The sequence below is a fragment of the Neopelma chrysocephalum genome, unplaced genomic scaffold, assembly GCF_003984885.1.
Source record: "Neopelma chrysocephalum unplaced genomic scaffold, ASM398488v2 Primary Assembly neopelma1_257, whole genome shotgun sequence".
NCBI lineage: Eukaryota > Metazoa > Chordata > Aves > Passeriformes > Pipridae > Neopelma > Neopelma chrysocephalum.
The window spans coordinates 521,142-534,804 of record NW_020897919.1 but is presented as its reverse complement, the minus strand read 5'-3'; the positions used below and the strand labels follow the sequence as shown (position 1 = coordinate 534,804).

The following is a 13,663-nucleotide window of genomic DNA, read 5'->3' as shown; positions in this document are numbered from 1 at the left end:
CATCCGAGGGAGAAGGGCCGTGGGGAGGGCTGCTGACGGGTCCGGGCTCCCGGAATGCTGCATCACAATGAAGGATTCTGCTCCACCCTTAATCACTCGAAAATAATGAATCCAGTTTGATGATTCCTTCCTCCCCGGTCTGTCTGGGCTTTTCCCTGGTTGCTGGTGATTAACACCTGAGCCCTGGAAGAAAGGAGCACCGAGCCCTGTGGCATCGGGGCGCAAGAGCAGTGCTGGGAAGTTTTACTGATTTACACAACACATGTATTTAAGGGAAAATATCCGAAGGGAAAGCTGAACTGGATGCTCTCCTCATTTCTTTTTTTTGTCGTTTGTTTGTTTTGTTGCTTAAACAAATGTTTTCAATGCTAAGATAGAGGCCGGGTGGAATTATTTTCCAAGAATTCAGCATAAACGCGCGCGCGCAAGTAAAAGATACAGTAAAAAACAGGGCCTGGAGGGGGTTTGAAAATTAACCACACACTGCTGCTCAGAATTTCAAAAGCCACTTTATAAAGCAAATAAAAATATTTACCGATTTGGTACACTCACACAGAAAAAATCCCTAGAAAGAGGTGCTAAAAACGAATGGAATCTCCGCCCTCCACGGCTATTTTAAATTAGGTATCAAACAAGACAAATCCACCTCCCCTGCTTGGTTGTGCCCCCAGTAACCAAGCCAGAAACAGGCAGGCGGTGTAGAAGTCGAAATGTTTTACTTCTGAGTCCCAAAAAAATCCACCACTGGAGGAATATCCGAGCAGGAGCGGTGAGGGCCGCGTGTTCCAGCGCCGCCGGCCGCGCCCCGGGAGCCCATCAAATCCCAGTTCTGGGCATCCTTGAAAACTCCACGTCTGTTTTCAGGCTCTCGTGAGTGGAGCAGGGGATGTTTGGAGTCCGGAGCGACGGGCACAGCTTGGATAGGTGAGGAAGATGGGACAGCACCCCCACCTCCTCCAGCGGCTCCGCGACCCGCCGCTTCCCGGCCACACGGCCCCCTCCCAAAAATTCATCAGCCTCAGGTCCATAAGAAATGTGCACATTTAAAACAAGTTTAAAAACTACAGGGATGGTGCTTAACAGTTTCGTCGATTTCTTTTTTTTTTTTTCCCCTCTCTCCCCCCCACAAATAATAGAAAGAACAAAAAGCAGAAAAAAATCCGGACGTTCCCTATATTTAATAAGGAAAAAAAAAATAGGAGCCAGGAGCTAATTCCAGCTGTACCTTCCTGCAGGAGGAGGGAGCGGGTAGGGCCTCCCAGGGCCGTACGCCTGCAAGCAAACAAACAAAAGCAAGCATTTATTTTTTGGATTAACACCACGAGTAAACAAGTTTGGGAGAGCTCGAGGCGCCACTCGGGACTGGAACAATGCACCCTCCACATCCTCTGCACAGAGAGGTACCAAAAACCCCCCTCCACCACGGACACAGGGCTGGACATCCAACAGCTCTCCCAAGGAACACGGGCAGGGCTGAACGGGAAACAAATCCACCCAAAGCCAAGGGACTTCCCAGCAGTGACACCCCTGGGTGTGCTTTGCTTTCAGAGCCCCAGGCAGAGAGTAGCAAGTGGGGTGTCTCACACTCAGGGCAGACAAACACAGCTTCTTTTTTTTTTTTTTCCCCTTAAAATACTTACGTGTACGAAAGTGTTTTAAGGGAAAAAAAATGAGAACTGTATTTTTTTACAGAAGCGGCGTCTTCCATACTCATTCAGACTTTAATAGTAGGCCAAAGAGACCTAAATCCCACTCTGGAAATCACTCCTAAATGAGATTTATTTTTGCACTTAAATTTAGGCATTTGAGGCATCAACTATCAAGTGAAAAACCCACTGGAAAATTTCCTAGAATCGCCGGGAAGCATTTTAAATAATTTCCAAACCTGACATATTGCAGAGACCAGAAAGTAAATATGGTGCACCAACACCAGTGACAGGCTTTGTCTGCCCCTCACTTGGGGTGTTTTTGGTGAGGAGGGGAAGAGGGGCTGCCTTTCCTCTCTTCCAAAGAGAAATCCATCTTTACCCCAGCCTGCGGCAGCCGAGACATCCACGGGAACCGCGGAGCCGGCGACCGAACCCGCCAGGAGAATCCCTGCAGCCTGCACGGGGAGGGAACCTTGGAGGTTTGTTCCTAGGCTTGATTGCAGGCAATTAGAAAAGGAAACAAGTTGGCTACATCCCTTGGAAAAAAAAATCCTTGGAAGCCAGCAGCAGTCCCTGTGCAGAGGGACAATGCCAAGGCCCGGGAGAGTCGCGGGCGACACCGATCCGGGCGCTCCGTTGTGTGCTGGAATAAAAATGCCCCCCCCCAACACCTGCACAGCACCACCAAGTTTATTCTTTGGTTTTCTGGGAGAGCTGGAAGGCCCCAAAGCCCCACTCCCACGGAGCCCCCCGGATCCATGGCAGCTGCATTAATTTTGTAAGCACTCTGCCGGCAGCGCGTTTATTAACCTCTTCAGGCCGCGTTCTGCGCGCTGTAAAAAAAGAATTCAGAGGTGAAAGGGCCCAAAGATAATTATTTATGCTGCTACGTGTCACCACTTCCACTTGAATCCCTTTTCAAGGCTTTAAAGCTTTGAAATTTGCAGGCGGCAAGGCCGGATTCAATGATTGGGTTGGCACCCGAAAGCCTTTCAGGTACCTTCTCATTTCGCTCCAGCCCCGAGGAAATAATGACATTGGAAAGTTCATTTAAAAATAACAACAACAACAACAACGACAAAAAAAAGGCAACAAAAATCTAAGGGGAGATAAAAAACGGTTGGAAAGCGACACGCTGCAAAGGGAATCTTTAAGGAAGTAAATTTACTGGAGCTGAAAGATTTGTCCTTAACACCCACCATGTGTGGGTACAAATAAAAGGGTTGTCACCACCCGGTTCTAACACTCCCTGCACCAGCAGACGGGTCTGTGCCAGTGCCAGGGGAATTCTGGTTTGGCCAAGAGCACAGTATGATCCAGGCTGTGGGTGCCACGAGGCTCCAGGACAGCTTTCCAAGAGGGAACTAAGCAGGGATGCCCTTCCCAACCCTTCTGGAAGGCTGTTCCTGCTCACCCTCGTGGCTCCAGCTGTGGCTGTCGGGCACTGAGATTTGAGGTTGGGAATGAACAAATGGGAATGAGCAAACACAGCCCCACATGTTGCCCAGGACAGAGGGCAGGGCAGAGTGTGCAGGCAGGCACACTTGTTCAAGGGTCTATTCCCCAGCCCAGCTAAACACTGCCCAGGCTCCACTGGCACCAAGATCCTTCCCTCCATTATCACAGCAGCCCCCGTTATGGATTAGTGCCATCAGGCATTTTTTCCTCTGGCTCTGGTGTTTTGGGTAAACCCGTGCAACCCAAAATGAGAGGCTTTTGAAAACTGATCCTACTGATACACCTCATCCAAATTTAAAACACAAACACCACCGGGGCCTAGTTGGGCAAAGGTTCAAGCCCCACTGCCTCCCCAGTAAGCTCAGTGTGACCATCACACCCATGCTGGTGAGTTCTGCCCCCAGTTAAACCCAGTGCTGGCAGGATTTGTACTGGTACTGCCTCCCCTTTGCTGCTGCTGGGCCAGGTAACACGTGTGTCTCTGCACTGGGGAGGTGGGCAGGCTGAGAGGAGGAAAAAAAAACAAACCTAGGAGTGACTAAAAAGTGACTTGCCTTGAGCTGAGCCAGGCTCCAGGAGAAAGCACGTTTCCAACAGTTTGTGCCTTAGTTTCCAGATAAAATACTGGGCAACTGAGCTGTCACCCAGCAGCTGAGCCCTCCTCCTCCCCAGCACTGAGCAGTAACCCTCCCACAGTTCTGACTTCCCCAAGAGTTTAACCTAGATGCCTGAAATTTATTTTAAATCAGTGTATAGCACTGGAAACACTCAGAGATCTGGAACAGAGATCACATTTTACTGAGAACATTTCCCCCCCCCCCCAAAATTCCCTAAGCAAAGTCACCTGCTACTTTCAGGCAGCACTTTTCACTCTGTGGCATTTTCCTGAACTGCTGACAGAGTCACCTGTAATTCTGGATGAGGTTCTCCCATCATGTTCCCTCGTTTCCATGTAACCACACAGAGCTATTTTCACATGTCCTTTCCCAGACATGTTTATTCCTCGGGCTACATTTGCATTAAGTAGTTTTTCAGCTAAGAGGAAGCCAACAAACACTCGAGGGGAAAAATACAGGAAGTCATAAGAATCCACATTTGAAACACACCGGGGAGAAACCCTTCTGACCCCAAAGGGTGTAGCTGTGGATTCCCTCACAGGAGAGGAAGGCTGGTTGGATTTCTTGCCTTCAGGTGCTGTTTGCTCAGGCTGCAGGGAGAGTGTCTGAGCTGTGCTAATGGCCAGGGTGGTGGTGCAGTCCCAGCACAGACCTCGTGCCAGGGGCACAGCCGGAGGGGCTGGACAAGGCTGGGAAGTCCCCTGGCCCTGCTCTCACTGGGGACACAGTGACACACCAGAACCAGCCCTGGAGTGCCCTCCCACGCCACAGGGAGGAGGACAGAGGGTGTTGTTCCTACCTGTCTGCCCCTGTCCATGCGGTCCTCGGGTCTCTGGGGGTATCCCATGGGCCCCATCCCCTGGTACTGCGCCGGCTGGAACTGGTTGGGGGACTGCAGCATGCGGTTCCAGGCCAGGAGAGGAGCAGCTCCAGCGCCTCTGTGTAAGGGAGAGACACTGCAGGGTGAGCCCAGAGTCCCACAACACGTCCCCCAGGAGTGGATTTGTCTCAGAGCTGAACAGGGTCCCACCCAGCCGTGCCCGCAGCGGGATCACGGGCAGCCAAGCGCCAGAGAGAGACCAGGGAGGGGGGAATATCTCCCCAAATTTCCCTGAAGGCCACCTTTGCTCACAGCTTGAAGCTGCACAGCCAGGCACTGCCGCGAGCAGCAGATCCAGCCCTACAAACCTGGAGGTTTTTCCAATTCCCTGGAAGGTTCCTGCCCACACCCTCTATTCCGGGGGCAGATTTGCCGACTCCCCCGGCTCAAAGCTCAGCTCAAAACCCAGCTCAAAGCCCGGCTGAGGGTTCCCCACCGTCCCAGGAGCAAACATGAGCCACACGGGAGCCGGGGGCTTTCTTTTCTGAGCGCCCAGACTCCTTCTGGGAGCCCCATTCTTCCCGGTTAATTGCAGGTTGCAAATGAATTCTTACGGCGAGCATTCGGAATCTAGGCTAGGGGGCCTTGGCTGCTTTTTCCCATCCATTATTCTGCTCAATATGTCAGGAGGTCTGATCGGGAAGAAACCTTTTCAAGTTCTATTGATGCTGCTTTCAATTGACCACGGTGACCTAGCAACATAAGCACTAATTGGCACGGGCTGACTGACATTTGGTGTACAGTTCAGATGGGAACGCAGACCCCACGTCCATTATAACCCAGTTTGCCAGGCCAGATTACCAACAGTAAGAAATGTTTTCATTGCCTTCAAGTGCCTATTTTGGCATTACAATTATAAAGCAACAGGTATAACACGTCAAATATCATTTGATTAAAAAATATTTAAAAAAAAATATGCTTTAGGCATGATCTGGTTGTTAGAGCTGAGCAAGGGTGAGGGACAACCCCTCACAGAATGCAGGGGTTCTGCAGGACAGGATCATCTTGTAAAGGAAAAACAGGGATAGTGGAGACAGTTCATCTTTCCTGACCCCCCTTGATGAGGGAGTCGACAGAGGCAGGCCTGGTGGGAGATGGGGACAGCAGAGACAGGGGCTCCATAATCCCAGATTTACCTGCTGGGATGGAGACTGCAGGGAGCACAGCACTGCATCCCAGATTTACCTGCTGGGATGGGGACTGCAGGGAGCAGGAGCACTGCATCCCAGATTTACCTGCTGGGATGGGGCCAGCAGGGAGCAGGAGCACTGCTGGTTTATCTCCTTCACTGCACATCACTCCTCGTCTCTTCCAAGAGCCCAGATGTGCTGAATTTCCACCCTGGAGACCCTTTCCAGAGGCAGCCAGGCTCCCAAACAACCCTGGAGCTCGGGGAGGAGCTGTGATTGTCCTGGTCAGGCAGGATTCACAGCCAGCTGCACAACACCAGGCAAAGGGAGCTGTGACAACTGAGGAGTTCTGGGAGGGGAAGGACTTTAAACACGCATTCCACCAGCTGGAGCAGAGGCAAAGTTGGAATCAAGACAGGCAGAGGCAAGACTAAATGGATGAAAACGGGCATTTTGGATGTGAAAAGTGGTGTGGTTTTGGATGCAAACTGCTTTTGGTTTCACACTAAAGCCTACAAAGACAATTGTTCCACCTGGTCAGAGATTTTAGGAAAGCCTAAGGAACTCCTGCCATCTCCAGAAGGAAGTAACTTGATTCCTGTTCAGAAAAATAAGAGTCCTGCTGGATAAATATGCAGTTGGTGAATATGATGTGGAATACATGGACTAAAAATGGACATGCACAAGTGATAAGTGGTGATACTGAGCTGTGTGCTGTGCTTTTCACCCCAGCAATGCACAATGTCACCCAAATCCTCCCTCAGAAGGAGCAATGCTGCAGTTAAAGTTCGTAGCAAGTCACACTTGCAGTGACTAAACACTCAAAATCAATATTCTAAGTTAGGATAAACTTAGTTCATACTTATTCCTCTGGATTAAGTATTTTGAGTACTAACTTTTTCCCCCCCCCTCATGATTCCTAGAAAACAGCAGACTCTCCAGGATGAATACACTGCTCAGCCTTAAGGAAAACTACTGGGAAATACCTACATAGCCCCAGCTCTTGGGCTTTCACTAACAATCATTCTGTCTCTGTAACAAGTGCTGGTGATAAATACAACTGAGGGTCACAGGCCAGCACTTGCTCCATGCCTGGAATGGGAGAGTTTGACACAAATTTCATTTGTCATTAATACGTATTTGGCACAGAGTTTAAACTTGTTATTTTTAAGTGATGTTTAGGGAAAAGTTGGGAATTTAACCAATTAAACACAACAGCATTAACATCACTGTTGTGTTGGGGCATTTTTTGCTCAAGACCACCTGAAACAGTGAAATTGGTGATTTTCAGTCAGAACTACCACGGATTCTAGAGGATAAACCTGGAAAAAAGGCTGCAGTGCATTTTCTGATCTTAAAGCTTGTTCTTAATTCACAGAACTATGTATTATTAAAAAAAAATAAATTAGATTTTCATCTTGTAAACAGAAATATGGAAATTACGAGGACTCACAGCACTTGACTTTGTGTTCATCCAGTGGGTCTATTAATTGGTGAGGGTGGAGATTTGCACAACCAAAAAGGGACTGTGCCACTTGAAACACCCCAGGAGCTCACACTGGCAGAATTATTCAAACCACTACCCAGAGTTAGCCCAATTCATGATTCAGCTGAAGGATATTCACCCAGGACAGCTGAAAGGCTACCTCAGGAGACATTACACTGTAAAACATCCCTGTGTTCCAAGCTCAGACTCCTTGGGAATCTCTTCCATGAGCAGGTTAAGGAAATGGTTTTGCCACATTTCCCTCAGCCAGGAAATGTCCATCAGCCAGGCAGCACTGCAGCACCAGAGTTAAGAGATCCTACACAGCAGACAGGACCTGCTGGACTATGGAGAAGCAGCTTTACACTCCTGGTTTTTATTCCCCCCCAGGCCTGGGAAGCAAGAGCTGCTTTAGCCCCCCTGGAACAGCACAAAGGTAGCAGGGACAGGGCTCCTTGCTCGTGTCAGAAATCAAGAATATCACAGCCTCCTGCCAATCCTCTCTGTCTGAATGGGCTGCCCTCTCCCTCACTGACTTTTTTCCTGGGAACAGAGGTGACAGAGGACAGGAATCCCTGGCTGCTCTCCCCCCTGGCACCTTGTTGCTCCTGGAGCACCTTGAAGCCGCGGCAGCAAGCGGGAACAGCCCCAGGGGGAGGCGGTTTGGGAAACCAGCAGCTCCCAGGGAATGAACTGGGAAACCCAAAAATCCCTTGCAGGGCTCAATTCAACAGGTTCAGACATTATTTCCTGCACCAAGTCTCCCTGTGTTTAACCTTCTGCTTAAGCCTCCGTGCTTGTCTTTGTGCAGCAGCTCACTCAACGTCAGCACGTTTGATCTGCTTCCCAAATCCCAAACCTTCCAGGGACACGGCAAAAGCGCTGATCCTCAGCGCTGGCAAGTCAGAGATTTTCATAAACCATCCAAGGTGCAACAAAGAAAAGGCAAGGACAAGTGACAGACCTGCAGCAATCCTTCAGAAAACAGTCCTGTACACGTTGGATTTAATCAGGGTGTGGGAGCAGCAACTCCCATGGACCAAGCAATATTGAAGCTTGCATTACAAACAAACCTTGCCTCACAATATTCCACATGGGTGAGGCACAGGAAAAGGGAGCCAGACTTGGTTCAGTGGGGATCAAAATGGTTGCCATGGAAAGTGGCTGCGGAGAGCTCAATAAATTCTCCCAAAGCCCATATTTTCAATGGCCAACATTTGCAAATAAAACCGAGGGGAAAAAAACAAACCTGTGCCTCGGTGCAGAAACATCCCTTACGTGCTCTCCCATTCCTCCATAAACAGAAATAAATATCACTATTCATAGCTGCCACAGGTAGCCTGAGTTTATTGAGTCCCCCCAGTGAAGGACACACAAGCCATCAATGAAGGAATGCATGTAAAACATCCCTGATTATCAAACCATGTCACATTCCTTCTATTCGATGGCACTTATTGGGCTGCAGATTCCATAATCCCTCCCTGAGTCCCTTCTGCATTTAATTCAGTTCAGCCTTAAGTAGTTAAAGAAACTGTTTTCAGTGGCAACTAATAACTACTGACCTACAGTGACACTGCCCTACAATGGGCTTGTCAGCCCTGAAAAACTTGTACCAAAGAAGCTGATTAGGACTTCAAGAGGTTTGTAGCAAGAATCAATGGCTGGTCTGTACTAATGCTGCGGCTGCAGCACAGAAATGATAAAAGTGGAACACCATTAGTTATGCCTCATTAAGCTCCACAGCCCTCCTAAAAAGAAATTTGTTTAGCCTGTCCAAAAATCTAATGCAGTTTTAAGCTCTCTGTGTCCAATTTCATGGTATCTCAAAAGCCTCAATAAGATGAAGGCCAAAGAACCAAGAACGGTACCAAAGCACCAACAGTAAAGTTAATTTTGAAGCCTGAGTTTTAATGGAAAGTGTTTTTGCCTGTTTTTTTTTTTTTTTAATTCAAACTACTCGAGCCTTTTAAAGGATGAACGCCACGTAGTGTGCTCTCAAAATATAAATATTTAAGACATTATTTAAGTTAAAAAACCTGCCGTACAGCAGGATTCCAACAAATTTAAACGGCAACGTTCCAAAACAAAGGAGGGGGAAAAAAAACAAACGTTGGGAAGGCTGGCAGAGCCCAGTCCACCCTCCTGGGCAGGAATCACAGAGCTGCCACCCCTCCTGCCTTACCTCTGTGGTGTCTGCTGGAACAAGGGCGTGGGGCCTCGCCAGGACTCCTGCGGCCGAAGGTCTGGAGGGGGAAAAACAGAGTGGTAAAATAAGAAAGAGCAAGTGGAACAATTCAAGAGCCTGGGTGTGCTTTTAAGGAGCCAAACAGAAAAAGCCCAGGCTGGATATGCCACAAACACACTCCCAAGCCATCAGCTCCTGCTGCCTGTTTGGACAGAGCCCTGCTGGGAGCTGATAAAAGGCAACCCTTTTTGGTTTTCAGTGCGCCCAACAGGCTTCAGGTGATAAGAATAATGAACTGGAATCGCCAGGACTGCTCTGGTCAGTGCTTGGACTCCTCACAGGTGTCTCCTATTGGATTTTTAAAGATGCATAACCTTGCCTGTTACCCTAACAATTTAATCTCCCAAGTACACTCATCACTCCATAAAAAACACAGACACACCCCCCCCTGCTGTATCATCACCACAACACAACATGTTTGTGAGCCACAAATGTGTAATAGTCTAAATATTTAGGCTTTTGGCAGGTTTGGGAAATTGGCCAGTTTCCCTTTGATTGGGCTAAGTTATTCCATAAAGGAAACTACAAGAATGACCAGGGCATGGAATAAAGTGAACAGTCCCACTTTATTCACGTTTAAATAAAGTTATATTTAGGATACAAAACATAAAGGATTCAATAATATAAAATAGAAACATATTATCAGTAATGATGGTAAAGGAGTTAACTTAGTCGACGATCATATAACAATAAAAAAAAAAAAATCTATTAATGACCTCTGAGATAATGGAATCAGGCTGAATTAAGCCTTTTTTTGGGTAAAAAAACTTGGCCAGAGCCCCAGCGCCGCAGCACGGGAGACCACCCACTTCTCCATTGTCCCCTCCACCCAAACCAGCCCTTCACAAAGGCGAGGCAGGGCCGGCACTGCTCTGACAGGACACGCAATTAAACGGTTGTTGTCCCTCCAAATAACCTGGTCAGCAAACAGGATAAAAGCAGCAGCCCCTCAATGGCGCCCGGGCAGCGGCTGCAGCTCCACTGACACCTTTGATGGCTTTCAATGGGCCCTCGAGTGGGACCCTCATTCCAACAGCTGCTTCCAGAGGCTGGAGAGAGGCCAGGCCGGGACACGGACACCCCGGCACGCCGCCGAGGGGTGAGCACACGGGAGACAATTCCAAAGGGAAGGAGGGGGAAAAAGAAATAAATAAATCTGTGCCTGTCTCCCGGCTCTGTCCCGGGCAGGAATCTCTCTCTCCGTGTGCAGGGCAGAGCGTGGGCAACCCCCAGCAAGGAGAACACGGGATAAAATCCCCATCCCCGGCGGTTCCTGCTGGAGCAAAGCCAGTCCAGCCCACAATTCTTTATTTGTACCCCATGTAGAGTGGTTTATTAAACATAACATCTGTATACACACAACTAAACAGCCAATAAATAAACCTCTCTCTGTACACGCACCCAGATACACGCACTGATGCACTCAGCAGGTACAATCGGTTATTTTCCACCCAGTTTCCAACCAAACCAGCCTAAGGCACGCCCAGGACTGAAGATGGATGTGTGGCACTTTCCTCCTGGCCAGGCCTTTCCATGCCCAAACAGGCTGTGCCCACACAATGCCATGTTTGCTTTGGAATACAAGGGGAGGGCAGCACAGGAGAACCCACAGTGCTGCCCCGGGGGAAACGAGCAATTAACACACCGTGTTCAACAGGAGCTTTGAAAAAAACCTACAAAGACAAAAGTGCTAAAAAACCCATAACATTTTAAGTTTGGGACACCCCAAGAGTGTCACTGCTTTCAACCAAAAATACCCTGAGATGACTGTTTCTAATAATTCCCAAGTTTCATAGACAGCAGCACCCCAGAAACACAGCAGAGCTGAGCTCTGCTCGTCATGTTTCCAGACCCTTCCTTTCCATGTCAACAAGAAAGGACCCAGCTCTCCTGCTGTAACCACACCTCTCTGCAGCTCTAGGGAACAGTTTAAGAAAGAGTTTAATGAAATCATCATAAAAACATTTAAATCCACCTTATTACTATTCATTTGTGTGGCTGGCAGAACGATCTTTGAGGGAAAGAGCTTGGAGCAGTGAATTGCACTTCAAAAAGACACCAAATGGGAGAAGAAATGACAATTAATGTTTTCTTTAGGCTGCAAAACTTAGGCACTTCCTGAGCTATAAGGCCAAAGAAACTGCCTTCTCTAGTAGCTCCTCAAGTAACAATTTACCTAATCAGGGTGGCAATCAAAGGCAAGATTTTGTGTTTACTGATTGCACTAATCAAGATCACTTTTCCCACGCAGCTAATTGACAAGTTTACCGTCTGCAGAGAAAGTCACAAATCAGATTGTCCTGCGCTGCAGAAACCAAACCTGCCATTCCCAGAGCGCTGCCACCCCGCACTTGACTGCCCAAGTTATCAGCAGAGACAATCATTCATCAGCTGAAAATTGGCACATCCGAGTGAAATCAGGGAGCACCGGGCGAGGAACACCCCCAGCCGGCTCTCGAGGGAGAGGTGGCACTCGGTGTGACTGCATCGCCCTTCGGGGGCTGATTGTGCTGCAGCCTACACAGGGACACGCCAGACAGCAAATGGAAAGTTGCTCTCCCCTGATCCCACAAAATGTGGGAGTTTTAACCACGCCAGCTGCAGTTTTTCAGGAATGTGTGGGTTCCATGCGCTTCCCGGCCCAACTGTGCCACAGCGGACAGTGGTTCTCCCACAGCTGGGGTATGGCCCATTCCCAAACACATCCCAAAAGGCTGATCCCAGCAGGAATGCTGGGCTATGACACCTGGAGGCGACCTCTAACAAGGGTCTAAGGAATTGTCTCTCCTTGGTAGAAGAGCAGTTGAGACCCGTGTGCTTCACTCCTCAGGTGGGCTGGGGGCTGACCCACCAGCCAGGCTCCGGGATGTGTTCTGGGAAGTCCTTCTAGGGAGCAAGAACATCCCTCACGCTGTCTGCATCCATCCTGCTGATGGACACGAGCTGCCCTCACAGCTCTGTTAAACAAGGAGGCACTGAAAGCAAGCCCATCTCCAAACACAGAGTCAAGCGCTGCCGTAATTAGCCGTTGAGACTTCACGCTGCAGTCAGTGTAAATTAGAAGTTAATTAGAGTTTAAGACTAATCTCCTAGGACAGCTCGGCGCTGTCAGAAGAGGAGGAGAAACACAAGCCAGTGAAGTGCCAAGGAACACATTTGCAGCGTGCTGCACTGCCGTCCCCCACGAAAACAGATCCAGGAACTGGCTCCGGACAGCGGCGGCTGGATGAGAGCTTTGTGAGTGCCTCCTTGGCAGGATCAGCTCCAGGGACAGGAGACAGAGAGAGCAGCTTTCCCACAGAGTGCCAAGACTTGACAGGAACAGCAGTACAGGGACTGCTGGGCTCCTGAAAACTTTCTCCCCAAAGCCACACCAACTTTCTGATTTTGGAGAGGAACGTGAAAAGGTGATGCCTGTCTGGTGGTTCTGCCTTCTCGTGTTTCTTGTTTGTTTAAAAAAAAAAAAAAAAAAAAAAGGTTTTCCTTTAACCCAAGTTAATCCCTCCAGGCTCATATTCAACCCACCTCTCTACTTAAACCAATCTGGTTGCTTGCACAAGAAATCAGCACTCACCACTCAACTTCCCTTCCTCTGCTCTGGGACTGGACACTGAGTTTCAGTCAGTGGCCACTGATATTATTTATTGGCTGTCTGATATTCAGCAAAGATGCCAGCGGGATACAGAGAGGGTGACAGCTTCACTGGGCAGCAACTAGTCTAGATGGGACAAAAACTCTGGAGCTCAAACTTCATCTGTGTCAGCTCTTCAGGTGTCCAACACTTGCAGAATTCAGTACTGCAGGATTTCACACTCCTTAGGCAGTTGAACCAAGTGTCCTCCTGTCTCAACCCCACCTGAGCACAGGTGAAGAGGCAGAGTTCCTGACCAGCACCCTTTTTGAAGAGCACAAGCAGTTCCTTCCCGGGGTGAAGAACTCCATTTTGGGTCACACAGGGTTTACTGCTGATGCTGAGATCCCACCACAGATGGAATAAGTAACAGACACCAGGAACCCTTGGTATGGGTGGGTTTTACAGTGCTACTTTTGCTATTCCATTTGAATCCAGAGCACAATATTCCAACTGTAATCCCACTTGCAGGCACTCTGCTCCATTTCAGCACATTTCCCTTACAGCAATCCCACAAAGGAGGAGCAACAGAGAGGAGCAACAGAGAGGAGCAACAGAGAGGAGCAA

At 48.9% G+C, this 13,663-nt stretch overlaps 1 protein-coding gene across 1 annotated transcript in view; it reads right to left on the bottom strand.

Annotated features, from left to right (window-relative positions):
* Nucleotides 1-487: 487 nt before the first annotated feature.
* Nucleotides 488-13,663, bottom strand: part of XRN2 (5'-3' exoribonuclease 2) — a 36,839-nt gene continuing 23,663 nt past the window's right edge. Inside the window, exons 28-30 of the mRNA XM_027704142.1 lie at nucleotides 9,403-9,463; nucleotides 4,524-4,662; nucleotides 488-1,272 (exon numbers count right to left, since the gene is read on the bottom strand). Of these exons, the coding sequence (XP_027559943.1) occupies nucleotides 1,210-1,272; nucleotides 4,524-4,662; nucleotides 9,403-9,463 (263 nt within the window). The 3' untranslated portion in view covers nucleotides 488-1,209. The remainder of the gene's footprint in view (nucleotides 1,273-4,523; nucleotides 4,663-9,402; nucleotides 9,464-13,663) is intronic.